Source organism: Chlamydotis macqueenii, chromosome 17 (genome assembly GCF_036417535.1).
Source record: "Chlamydotis macqueenii isolate bChlMac1 chromosome 17, bChlMac1.mat, whole genome shotgun sequence".
Taxonomy (NCBI): domain Eukaryota; kingdom Metazoa; phylum Chordata; class Aves; order Otidiformes; family Otididae; genus Chlamydotis; species Chlamydotis macqueenii.
In genome coordinates this window covers 14,034,336-14,047,471 of record NC_141572.1, presented here as the reverse complement: position 1 = coordinate 14,047,471, position 13,136 = coordinate 14,034,336, and the positions used below count along the sequence as shown (strand labels likewise).

The 13,136-nt window shown below is 54.1% G+C and overlaps 1 protein-coding gene across 2 annotated transcripts in view; it reads left to right on the top strand.

The window, feature by feature from the left end:
- Window positions 1–12,925, top strand: part of NOS1 (nitric oxide synthase 1) — a 42,185-nt gene extending 29,260 nt beyond the window's left edge. The window contains exons 19-28 of one of the 2 annotated variants that reach the window (XM_086761283.1): window positions 352–430; window positions 914–1,107; window positions 1,733–1,902; window positions 2,144–2,354; window positions 3,041–3,128; window positions 3,393–3,514; window positions 3,795–3,943; window positions 4,312–4,506; window positions 5,402–5,520; window positions 6,218–12,925. In XM_086761283.1, coding sequence (XP_086617409.1) covers window positions 352–430; window positions 914–1,107; window positions 1,733–1,902; window positions 2,144–2,354; window positions 3,041–3,128; window positions 3,393–3,514; window positions 3,795–3,943; window positions 4,312–4,506; window positions 5,402–5,520; window positions 6,218–6,233 — 1,343 coding nt within the window. In that variant the 3' untranslated portion in view covers window positions 6,234–12,925. Of the gene's footprint in view, window positions 1–351; window positions 431–913; window positions 1,108–1,732; window positions 1,903–2,143; window positions 2,355–3,040; window positions 3,129–3,392; window positions 3,515–3,794; window positions 3,944–4,311; window positions 4,507–5,401; window positions 5,525–6,217 lie in introns of those variants that run through there. The other variant, XM_086761284.1, reaches the window with a different exon arrangement.
- Window positions 12,926–13,136: the final 211 nt, after the last annotated feature.

The window sequence follows — 13,136 nt, the reverse complement described above, 5'->3', positions numbered from 1 at the left end:
TCCCAAATTCAGGCGCTCTGCTACCAGCCAGGTGGCACTGGCAGCGAGCGGTGCGTGCCTGCACATGAGGGCACGTCCCCACGCCTTGTGCGGGGAGTTCCAGAGTCCTCCTCGGTCGCTAACAACAGGGACGTGTTTGGTTCCCCCCTGGGGTTTCTGATCCCCCCCCCAGGCTGGCTGAAGCTTTGCAGGAGATGGAGGCAGGAGGTCGAGCCTCGCTGTGGTTGGTGTCAGCCAGCCTTGGTCCGAAGGGCCGAACCCGTGGCGATGCCAACAGCCCTGCAAAAGCCAGGAGCCGCTTGCCTTGGCCACGTTCCGCCGCCTCACTTCACTGACTCTTCTCCTCCGCAGGACTCTACAGCATCCACAAAAAACGTGTCTACGCAGCCCGGCTTATCACACGTCAGAACCTGCAGAGCCCAAAGTCCAGGTAGGAGACGCAGCTGTCCCGGGAGCTGTGGGGGCTGAACGCGCTTATCGTGCACCCAAGCGTCACCCCTTGGCCCCCGAAATGTCCCATGGACGCCGTCTCGGTGCAAGTCACCACCAAGGCTGGAAGCCACGTGAACCTGGTAAAGGGTGATTCCTGCCTTCTTATGTGGTGAAATCCCTGCCACCACGTAAATTAGCCTCTGACCATAAGGATGGGAAGATGGGTGGCCACATGGTGCCACATGGTGCACGCAGAAAAAAAAAAAAGGATAAAATTGCTGAAGCAAGAGGTTAAACTGTTGGGTTTTTTTCCCTTTTAAAAAGTCCCTGAGCTGCAGCTTTGGTGACGTGCTCAGCGGGACAACAGGCCTTGGACATGCCACCACTGCCCAGCACACCCAGTGGCTGTTGGGGCCAGAGCTCAGCGACCCCCTGAAGGACTCCCCCAAAACACATCCTGGTTTTTCTCCTTTCCCTGTAGCCGCTTGACTATTCTCCTGCGCCTCCACACCAACGGACACCAGGAACTGCAGTACCTGCCCGGGGACCACTTGGGCGTGTTTCCAGGAAACCACGAAGACTTGGTCAATGCCCTGATCGACAGGCTTGAAGACGCCCCTCCAGCCAACCAGCTGGTGAAGGTGGAGCTCCTGGAGGAGAGGAACACAGCTCTAGGTAACCAGGGCCACCTCGCCATAGAGATCACCTCTCTCCTCCTGCCCATCCCCTGCAGTGGTTCTTGTAGCTCCTCAGGGAGGTAGGTTGTCCCAGGAGAAATGATTTCCCATCTCAATGCTGTGTTTGCCTGGATTTGGAGCACCTCCTTCAAACTTCCTCTGCCCAGAGCCGATGCTGATCTACACTTGGGATGTAGAGCAAGGGTTTGAAGGGTGAGCAGGGCCCTCGGGGAGCTATTTCCTTATTTCTCAGGAAAATTAAAGGTGTTTATATTCTTATGGGAAAAGCAATGTCTAGGACTGGAAAAAAAAAGTTAAGGGATCTTGACGGATGATCCCAACACTGTATTTCAGGGGTAAGTCTGATACTCTACTGACATGCACAGTGCAACAGAAGATGGAAACCAGAGTGACCGAAGCTAATAGTGGTAGAGCATCGGACTCATATTTGTGCTCATTGTACAGCATCTCACTTGTAGCGTGAGGATATCTCGTTGACTTCTTTCCAGCTCTTCATCATTCACTGTCTCAGAGCTGATATGAGGGAATGAAAGCGAGGATCTATCCACCTCGGCTCCTATGCTCAGCTGATCTCATGGTTGTGCTGAATTCCCTCCCGGCAGGTGTCATCAGTAACTGGACAGACGAGAACCGTGTCCCACCATGCACCATCTTCCAGGCTTTTAAGTACTATTTGGACATCACCACCCCTCCCACACCCCTGCTGCTGCAGCAGTTTGCTTTGTTGGCCACTAGCGACAAGGAGAAGAAACGTCTGCAGGTCCTTAGCAAGGTAAAGCCTCAGACCCCAAGCCCAAGTTCCTCAAGGCCCTGAGGAAACCACAACCCCAGGGTATTTTGATGCCATACTGTGGCTAGGCTGTCTCTCCACCTGTGACAGCAGGGCTCCTCCTGTCTGCCTTCACTGCCAGCCACCCCAGCTTTGCCATAGGCCCGGTGGGATACAGGTAGAGGCACCTGGCTTGGAAGAGCTTTGTGCTCCAGGTCTCTCTTCCCTCTTTCCCTGGCTGCAGGGCTTGCAGGAGTATGAGGAATGGAAGTGGTCCAAGAACCCCACCATCGTGGAGGTGCTGGAGGAGTTCCCCTCAGTGCAGATGCCCTCCACGCTGCTGCTCACGCAGCTCCCCCTCCTCCAACCACGCTACTACTCCATCAGCTCCTCCCCGGAGATGTACCCAGGCGAGGTCCACCTCACCGTGGCAGTGGTCTCCTATCGCACCAGAGGTATGGTGCTCATGCAGGGGTCAGCGGAGGCGGGCTTGGTGCAGAGAGCAGAGAAAAAGCATTAGCACATGGGCAACACCACCAAGGTCTTTGGTAGAGAGGTGTTATTTTGAAGCCTTTCTACCTGCTGCGGTGACTAGATTCCTTCAACCCATGACACTGCTGTCCCATGTTATGGAGAATTACCACCCATCAAAGGGTAGAGATGGCAGATCTGGGTCAGGGTACCAACAACAGACCAGCCACAGAGGCTCCAAGCTCCTTGTGGGACCGTGTTTGCCCACCTTGCCACAACTAGCCAAATTTCTGTAGCTGTGCAAGCACTGGGGTGTCCAAGCAGCCCTGGTTGTGGTGTAGATGGACACAGCCCCGTCACCCCTGCAGCAGACAGGACACAGGGGAAGACAATGGCCATTCCTCTGGGGTGGCAGTGGAGGGCTTCTGTTTGGAAGCATCGCATGATGCTGCTTCTGCCAAAAAAGACCAAAGAGAAGCTGGGTGCTGGGTGAAGCTGGGTAGCTCCACAGAGGGATCCAAGTGTCAAGTCCATTGGGGACGGACGCAGAGATACTAAAGTTTTTGGTGAGGTGTTCATGTGGAAAGCAGCAGGGAAGGTTTCAGAAAGGAAAACAACTGGGGTCGTTGGCTGGTGTGTCAAGTGCAGCCCTCCTTTCCTCCCCTCCTAGACGGAGAAGGACCAATCCACCACGGAGTCTGCTCCTCTTGGCTCAACCGGATACAGACCGACGAAGTAGTGCCCTGTTTTGTGAGAGGGTAAGTGGTCCACGCAAGGCAAGGGGTGAAAAAGATGGGGTGAGCCCCCTTGCAGGATGACCTCTTTGCCCTCCATTCTTCTTTGCAAAGCACTACGGAGTGCGGAGGAAACAGGGCTGGATTTGTGAGCAAATGGGTCCCAGTGATAAAATATCGCTTTCTGGGATTTCACCTCATTTTCTCCCCCTCCCTCTCCAGCTGGGGGGCAGAGGCGAGGAAGGGAGCATCCTGCTTGGGTTTAACCGGTATCTTCCATGTGTGCAGCGCGCCTGGGTTCCACCTGCCCCAGGATCCCCAGGTGCCCTGCATCCTCATCGGCCCTGGCACCGGCATCGCCCCTTTCCGGAGCTTCTGGCAGCAGCGGCTTTTTGAAATCCAGCACAAAGGTGGGCCGTTCCTCCTGTTTCTCATCTCTCGGGAACCCTGGGTCGGTGACGTCGGGGGGGGGGTCCAGTTTCTCTCCAAAACCTGGCTCAAGCATTTGACCCCAGGCCATGCACTGGCTCAGGCATGAGCCAACCTCCTTGCTGGTTTTCCTCCCGGCCCGTTTGGCCAGCGAAGGCTCCTGGCAGTGCTGGGGGTGCTGGTAGATCTGGAGGGAGGTGGTTTGCAGAAAGGGGGTACCGGTGGTCACCGGGCCAACTGCTTCCCCTGTCTCTCCTCCAGGACTGAAGCCTTGTCCTATGGTGCTGGTATTCGGCTGCCGGCAGTCCCGGATCGACCACATTTACAAAGAGGAGACGCTCTTTGCCAAATCCCAAGGTGTCTTCAGAGAGCTGTACACAGCCTACTCCCGGGAACCGGACAAACCAAAGGTGCGCGGCGGGCACTGTTCCGCTCCTGGTTTGCAGCCTTGGGTGGTCTTCCCAAGCAGGTGGGCAAGGAGGGATGTCACCCGTGGGGTGGCCCAAAACCAGCGCAAACATCTGGTTTAAACCCCCATCGCCGCCTGAGCCTGCCTGGCCATGAGATACATGGTGAAGGTGTGAGAACGCAGGAGCAAAATGATGCTTGGCTGCTTTCTCCATCTCTTTCGGATCGTTGCGGGTGTTGCGAGGTGCAGGCACGCTCCCCAAAGAGGCAGCTGGTGCGCACAAAGCCGGCCGGAGCACACAGGTGCTGGGAAGGTGGATGGGGCTGGGAAGCTGTAGTTAATCTCTGCTGCCTCCTCCTCCTCCCTCAGAAATACGTGCAGGACGTGTTACAGGAGCAGCTGGCCCAAACGGTGTTCAAAGCACTGAAGGAGCAGGGAGGCCACATCTACGTCTGCGGGGATGTCACCATGGCCGGGGACGTCCTCAAGACCATTCAGCGCATCGTGAGGCAGCAGGGCCAGCTGTCGGTGGAGGAGGCAGGCGCCTTCATCAGCAAGCTGCGGGTGAGGAGCGGCCGCACCACGAGACGTCACGCGAGCCCCCGCCACCGGCGCTGCACCTGCTGCCTCCTCCTGCAGAACGGGCAGCGCCGAGGAGGCGGGTGCTGGTGGGGGGGGACATTGCGGCTCCTGCTCGCCCCGCCAGTGCCTGGGCAAGGTCAGGAGCATGATATACCAGAGCTTTGGGTGCGGGGTGGAAGAAACCTTGCTTTGCTCCTGTGATGAGGCTGGTGCTGTGCTGAGCACAGGTACAAGCTCTTTGGGAACACTTGGTAGCCCGGACAGGGCTCCTTCACCCAGTTAAGACCCCGCTGTCCCTTTGTTGCTGCAGCAGGGTAAAAGGGCAGCGTGTGGGTCCTCCCTCCCCAAATCTCCTCCATCCGTGTGGCTGGCCTGCTGCTGCCCCTGGGCAAAAACGTTGCTGCAGATATTGGAAGTGAAGCAGAAGTGAGCTCAGTTTGGGACGCGGGCCCAAGGACAGATGCCTGACCAGCCCTGCTTCTGCCCAGGAGGAGAACTCAGCCCAATTCCTGCGGGACTTCCCCTTCCGAACCACGGCCCCACGCTCCATCCAGGAGCCAAGGGAGCCCAGAGCCACATTTTTAGCTGGTTTGCAAGCAAAAACTCTCGTACGTGTGCCGGCCTCAGGCTACGTGTCCCTCTGACGGCCAGGCAGTGGCTGGGTTGCCAGCAGTGGAGGAGGTTTGACGCCCCGAGCAGCTCCGCCACTGCATCGCTGTGTGACCTTGGGAAGGTCACTTCACCTTCCTGCTGGTTCTTCTGCCCCAGGACACTTGCTGTGCGTCCGGAACCGACCCGCAACACAAAAGCGCTCTAGTGCAATACCAACCATTGCTAAATCCTTCTTTTTTTTTTTTTTCCTCCCATCCTGTTTCAGGATGACTGCCGGTACCACGAGGATATTTTTGGAGTCACCCTGCGTACGTACGAAGTGACTAACCGCCTTAGATCCGAGTCTATCGCATTCATTGAGGAGAGCAAAAAAGATACGGATGAGTGAGTTGCACGTTCATTTTAACCCCGTCTCCCCAGTATGTGAGCTGCGGGATGGGGCAGGTAGCTTTAACTTCTGCTCACGTGGTGAGGGGTGGCTGTCCCCGGCCCCACCGCTGGCTGGGGGGTCCCGCCTGGCTCCAGGGGTGCAGGCAGCCGGTACCCACGGTGGGAGAGGTCTCCAGGCTGCCGCACGCCCGGTTAGGAAAGATCTTGAGATTTTTCTTTCCAGTGTTGTAAAAACAAGCAAAAGAAGTGAAAAAACCTTGACATTTGCTATGTTTGTTTCTGCTCTACAACATCCTGCCATTTGCTCAGCGCTGCCGTGGTGGGATTTTCCCCGGCTGAGCAGAAGGATTATTTAGGATAAAGGATGGGCGTCTGCGTGGATCTCGCTCCCGGTCCTGGCCCTCGGCAGCCTGGGGTGCAATCCCTTCCCCGCACTCCCAGCTGACCTGGAGCAGGTTTCCCAATGTCCCTGAGGTCTGGTTGCAGTTTTTCTCCAACGCAGCGCATACTCTGGGGTCCACACTGTGCACAGAGCGCCTCAGTTTCCCGTCTCTCAGTAGGGATAAGGGTTCCCCACCTCACCCAGCTGCAAACAGCTCTGTAATTTCTCATCTACGACACCATCCCTTGGGAATTCCTTAGTCCTAGATGCTCCCCAACGCTCCTTCTAAGGCTCTCCTTTCCCTTGCAGGGTTTTCTGCTCCTAACCGGACCCTTCGCCCCAAGGGGATGCCAAACCAGTCCCAGCACCTGCTGCCCCCTCCAGCCGGAGGGCACTGGGTTTTGTATTTCACGGACACGGTGGCTCCTTCTCCGCGGGGAACTGCCCATGGAAAGCACTCTGTCTCTCGTCCTGTTGTTGTGTCCTGATGATGATGATGATGATTTTTATTTCCTTTCCTTCCTCTTTCTCTTGCTCTTGTCCTGTGGCCGTTTCTTTTCACCCCTTTTCCCCGGATTTCCCCACTGAAGTACGATGGCTTTATAATCTGCAGTGCTCTTAACAGAACTTCACGTTTCTCCTTCTTCTCACGAGGGCATTTTGCAGCTGCATGAAATCACCACCTTCGTGATCATCTGTGTTTTTGGTGTTTTGGGGGAGAGCAGAGGTGGCAGGGGCTGGGCAATGGCTAGGTCTTGTTGCTTGACCAGAGCTGGTGGTTGTTTCCCCCCAGGTGCCCCTTTCCCCAGCTCGGGGCTTGCATTTTCTTGGCTTCCCTTTGGACTTGTAGAGATCTGGGCATCCTTCTCCCCATGAACTTTGTTCATCCCCAAGCAGCCTGGGTTCAAATGTGTCTGTTTTGAACCCAAGGGCAGGATGTCTCTGATTCCTGGGTCATGATTTCTCTGCACTATGTTTGCCACCTCCTTTGCTTCCTGCTCCCCACGAGCCTCTCCTTTTGCTCAGTCCCCACTTTTGCTGGCATGAAAGTCCTCCCACAGAGGAGCAAGCACCGAAAAACTCACGGCAAGGACTGCTGCTTGGCCAGGCTGCCCTCTGGAAGGCTTTACGGGAGATGTGTGATCTGCAGGTGGGAGAGATGCAGGGACCGGCTGCCTCCCAGAGCTTTGCATGCTGCGATGGCATGAACCCTCTTGACTGGAAAGCCATGAGGATGGGAGAGAAGAGGTTCCAACCCCAGCTGCAAGAGGAAGCTCTTCTAAACAAAGCCTGTTTAGAAAACAGCACTTGGAGGGTATGGAGGCTCCTGGTCCTGGGTGAATGTTTGCTGACAAAGGACTCTTGAAAGCCCAGAGAGCATCAGCCCCACCTCAGCGTGGTCTCGCGAGCAGTGCTAGGACAGCAGACCCAGCCACTTCCACACCTTCGGGAGAACAGAAAGTGCCAGCACGGAGCGACCGGCCTGCCAACAGAAATACATGTGGCATCTCGGCGGCAAGCTGGTCCCCTCCGTGGGCTCCGAGCCACCTGCCAGCCACACGAGCTGTCTCTGCCAGGACATCTCGTGTGAGAAGGGAGGTGAGACCGGCTGCAAAGACGCCACGTGATGCTGGGCTCTGACACGCTCGCACCTCAGCCCTGCTGCAAAAATCTGGCCCCAAAAGCAAGCTGTTAACGCGATCACAGGAAGGTATCAGCCCCTTTAGCAGAGAAAAGCTGTCTGCAAGGTAAAGCACGCATGACCTTGTGTGTTCTTTCTCTTTCTCCTCCCTTCCTCACCCTGAAGAAGGTTTGTCCTCCCTCAGTGCCAGGACAAGGACAGCGGGGCACGGCTGGAGGCAGGGATAGGGTTTTGAGCTGGTAGACACTGAACCTTTCCTCCTGCCCCAGCTCCGCCGAGCTGCGCGCAGATGCTTGTACGGAGCGAAGGCGACAGCAAGAGGGTTTGTCCAGGAGCTGCTCCGGCGAGCTGGCTTTCAGAGGGCTGAGATTAGCTGCCCTAAGCCAGGCTGAGATCCAGGTCTCAGCTTTGCTGGTCCCTGCAGAGCATCGAGCGTGGCGTACAACGCGAATGAATGCTGCCACGGTGTGGCCACGGCCGAGCTCGCTGGGCTAGCAGGGTGGCCAGCCAAGGATCTGGAGACAGATGCAAGGCCAAGTTTGTGTAGCTGCTTCGGGTTTTTGTGACCTGCAGGTGAAAGAGGAACAGGAGAGGGAAAAGGGCAGCCCTTGGTCCACCTCCGTGGGTTGGGCAGGCAGTGGGATGGGAGAGCTGCGTCCTTCTGCTGCTGGGATGCAGGAATTTGGGCTGAGGTCCTGTCTGTGGGACACAGCTCCCTGGTCCTACGGCTGTGAACATACAGCAATCCTGGCCCTAACCCCCAGTCCTTCGGCTGCAGAAACAGAGCTAAAGAAAAAGTCATCTCCTCCTTCGGGAAATTTGGTTCTGGCTCTAGGGTTTGTGCTCTGGTCTTCCTTTTAGTAGAAGGAGCAATGCAAGCTGGAGAGGAGGTAGCGCCCAAAGAAATGCCCTTGGTTTCGCCCTCTTTCCAGCTCATCCAGTGTTGCTGGCAGTCGGTTTTCCTCTGTCCTGCCTTCTGCCTGGACGGCTGTAACTCCTCCTGGCCGGGAGCCACACTTCTGCTGCAGTCTGGGTCTGAGATGAATGGGCTTGCTTGTCCCGCACCCCAAACCCCGACACCTCCATCTCCCCATTCCACCCGAGCCGCCAGCGAAAGCAGCTGGGAAGCGCCCAAGTAGAAGCGCTCGCTCCTCACACACCGCACCGCTGGGAATTTTGATTCATTGCTTTTTGTTGAGTCAGTCTCAGACGTCTTTTCTCCAGCATCTCCTTTACCTGCAGAGGCTTCGCACTCCCCTCGGGCGTAATTTTCTCCCACAGCCAAGGGGGAAATAAACCTGTGGATCTACTTTATCATTCCACAAATGCGGCTCTCCCATCGGTTGTCTAGACTCCGCTCGTCTCGATGTGACATGTCTGATGCGTGGGTGTAGCCACAACATCTCTGACAGAGAGTGAGGCGAGGTCTGCCTTTTGGGCATTGGGTTCACAAATCTGTTGCCCCTGGGTGCCTGCAGCCTGTCCAGGCTCCTGCATAGCCCTGCACGGCTCCTGCAGCGAGGGGATGCTGGACCAGACGGACACCCCAGTCTAATCCAGTCTCCACCACCACCACCGCTCATTTTGCAGCAGCTCAGCTCCTTTTTGCTCCCCAAGGATTAAACATAAAGAGGCTCTTCTCCAAACAGGAGATTTGATTTTCAAGATACCATGAAGTGAGAGGTTTTTTCTCAAATATTTGAATCTGTAGGTTTTTTCAAATGTTCACAGAAAGTTATCTATGAACTTCAAAACTCATGGGAAATGATTCTCTCTTATCCCAACCTGCTGTGTCCACTAGCAGGGAAAAATAATTTGTTCCTTCAGTGCAAGGGCATCTACTGCCTGTGTTGCTGATGACTTCAAAGGTTTCATCTCCCCAGAAGGATTGCCTGGGAGTTTGTTGTTCTTCTATTTCTGAGAGACAGCGGGAAAATAATGAGACTTCTTTCATCAGGGGTAGAGTGGCAAAGATGACACCTCCACAATCGTTGCTGGGTAGGCTTGACCGCGTTGCACTAGAACTGAGCTGGTCGCATCCACACTGGCCAGAGAAACGGGGTCCACTGCTTCCTTCTGGAGATCCCTCTTTTCTTCTTCTCATCCTTTCTACCCAGCCAAAAGGTGCAGCGAGCTGCTCAGCCAAGGGTGGGTCCCGGGGGTGGCAACAGACCCAGTGCCTTGCGCTGGGAAGAGACTATCACACTGGGGTGGCCCTCGCGTTCCTGCTCTCCCCAGAGATGCTCCTAGCACCCAGAGACTGGGGGTTGACTTCATTTGACAAGTGAAATTCTTGGTGGGCAAATTTCCCTGGGGATAACCGAGAGCGAACTCACAGCTCTGCTCTGCCGTGCCCTGCAATGAATCTCCCAGTGACGGAGTTTTATAGGCGGTGTGGGGTTGAAGCGTGGGTGCCAGCTGGACACCTCCTTCTGCAAGCACCACGAGCCTGTGGGCACCTGCCATGTACAGGAGACAACATTTTCGTTAAGCTGGTTTGGGGAGAGGGCACGTTTGTGCTGAAGCCTCACGGACTTGCACCAAGCCCGAGCTGCTGCCCCCCGACATGCGAGCACTGAAGCCATGACATCCTCTAATTTACACCTGTGGGGAAGCTGCGGAGAGTTCCCAGCGTTTTTCTGGAAGGAGAATTTTACGCTCAAAACTAAATTTTGTTCCTGCTTTCACTGGGGACCAGTTCTCAGCTTCAGAATTGCTCTGATAACTTTGCAATGGCTTTGATAGTTCCAGAGGGGCACACAGGCCCTTTACAGAACAGATGGAGACTCATTTTCAGGACCATTCAACTTTGCCATAACTCGGTCTTTGTTACAACAATTTCTTCTGCTATAACAGGTGGAGCAAAATTTGGCCAGTTTGGAACGCTCTGGAAAACTGTATTCCTGAACGCAGTCAAAATTAGCCCAGAATCCAAGTTACAAGATGCCTTCCACACCCACCGGCTTCAGTGCCGTTGGGGATTTCAGCAGCTCGTGGGATCGGGCTTTCGCAGCAGCAGCAGTTTCACGACAGCAGTATTTTCGCGTGTGTCAACTTGCACTTGCCTGTGATGCATGACTCTAGCAATCCATCCGAAATCTACCCTCGACGGGGAGATCTGAGCTCTGGCTTCTTCCATACTGCCTGCCTTTCATAGGAAATCAGGGGAGCTGGAGAAAGCTAATGAGGTTGCTGCTTTAAAGTACTTGGTTCCAGAAGGAAAACCTTACAAATGGTCAAAAATGGCTTGATTTTAGCGTGAGGACAAGGGCAGCTCGTGAAATATTTTTGCATCGTAACGCAGATACACCTTTTTCCTGCTGTGCCAGGAATGAAGTAGACTAGAGACTCTTGGCCTCCATCCCTACAGATGTTTGGCTGTGATGGAAGTTTGAGCTGTCAAAAATCACAGGAAAAAAAATAATAAAAAAAACCCAGATTGTGAGTTCATAGCTGAGCGGCCACAGCGTGTTGAGCAGAGTGCCTCGCTGCGAAGGCTGCTGCTTTCTTGCCTTACATGTTCACCTACCTGGCCAGATTTCGGGGAGGGAGGAGGGAGGAAACACTTCAAAAGCAAGAAAATCAAACCTTGAGCCTTGCCCCGAGAACCCCACGGTCAAACAGGAGCCTACGGACCAAGGCTTTGCAGCTGCTCCTGGAAGTGGGCAAGACACCAGGGGCTTCTCACATCCGCGGGCCAAAGCTGGAGGAGATGTTCCGGGGTTGCGGAAAAGCAGGAGCGCGGAGATAAGCTGGCCCAACCGCGGTATTCACACACAGCTGTGTGGGGCTGGTTCAGAAATCTGCTTGTGAATAACACTGGGCAAAGTATTTTTCTTCTGGGGGCATTCCTAATACTTAAAAAATTTAAAGACTAAACACGGAAAAACTGGATCTGAAAGAGCAACTGATCTGGGGCTGCTTTTTGTTGCTTTGTTTTCATGTGTGGGCTCTGGGCGGGGAAAGAAAACAAAAAGTATATAAATTTTTTATTATTAAATCAAATATTTTATTCCCACAATAATTGCTAATGGAGATGGTAAAATTTTCCAAGGGCAACAAAACTGCCTTAACATGTATACAACTCCAACAAGAGGCATTAGTGCTATGCGCTTCTGAACCTGCTTTTTTCTTTTTCTCTCTGTGTGATCGTGGCATGGAATCACATCTTGACAAAACACATTTTACAGTACCCAACAGGATTTCCAGAAACAGAAGATGGTGTTTCCAAATCTCCCCATGCCCGGCATTGAGGTGATGGCTTTGAAGCCAATGAAATTCAATGCAGAATTTCTGCTTTGCTAGAATTTTACAAAATAGGCAAATGTCCACAATTCCCAAGGTGAAACGTGCTCTGCTGCCTTGAGATGCCTTCAAAAAAAAAAACCCTGGGATCTGCACGCTGAAAAGAGCTTGAGAATAGGTTCCCTGGTCCGCAGCGCATCCCCAGCTCTCCCGGCGTGTACGCGATTCCCCAGGCAGCCGATGAGCAGAGCGAGATGACTGTCAGCCAGGGCTCACCGCTTTTTAGATCGCGTGTAGTCAGGAACACGAGCTCTGCCAGCCGCCCAGGGAATGTGATATTGAGTGCCAATTAATTTTTGTAATAGGAACGGGGATTTATTCCCTCAATTCCCTTAAGCACCTTTGAAAAGCGTAAGCCTCAAAGGTTGGTTTGGATTTTTCTTTTTTTTTTTTTTTTTTAATGGTGGCCTTTTTCCTGAAGATGCCGAGATGAGAAAGAGGACCGGTCTGTGAAGGGTGGCAGCTTTGGGGCAGGCAACTCCCAGACTTTCCGTTGCAGAGGTTTTCCTAAACTCTTCAGATGTGGGTAAATTCTGCCCTGCCAGACGGGACTCCGACCTCTGGCTGCCCTCTGGTCCTCCTGCTCCTTCCTCCCCCCTCAGCACCCCCTTATGTCACCGTGCCTTCATTTGGGTTTATAAAACGATGCCATTGTCTTTACTCTCACTTCGCAAACCATAAGACAGGTATGTGTGGGGGGGTTTAGCTTATTTTGTAGCTTTTCGTGTGATCCTAGGTAGGTTTCTTCTGCGGAGCGAAGGGGTGGGGGACGGCGGGAGCAGGGATGAGCCGGTGTTGTTTGATGGTACCAGTGCTTTAAGCGGTCAGGAACATGGTTTTCCCCTACCTCTGAGCTCTCGATGCTGCTAAAATCTCTGCCATGCGTATGATGTACTCCAGCCCCCTCTCTTGGACTGACTCCGGCTCTGTTTGCAAGGTATCCACGTTGTTCTGAAGCATGCACCTCTTTCTGTATAGTTCCGGTCTTCTGATTTTATGGAATACTTATGCCTGTTTGCATTACGGTCAAAATAAAAAAAAAAAAGGGAAATAAAACCTGGCGGACCTCATTCTCTTATCTCCGGGTTTTTAATGCCGAAAGGCCTCTCCTGATACCTTGGCCTTGCTCCAGCTCCTCAGTCACCGTGGTGGTGTGACCTCAGGCATCGCCACGTTGTGACCCCAGGCATGGCACCAGACACAGACATAGCCATGTTGTGACCCCGGGCACAGCCCCAGACATCTTGGCGTCACCTCACAGGCCATGCTGGCATTACCCCA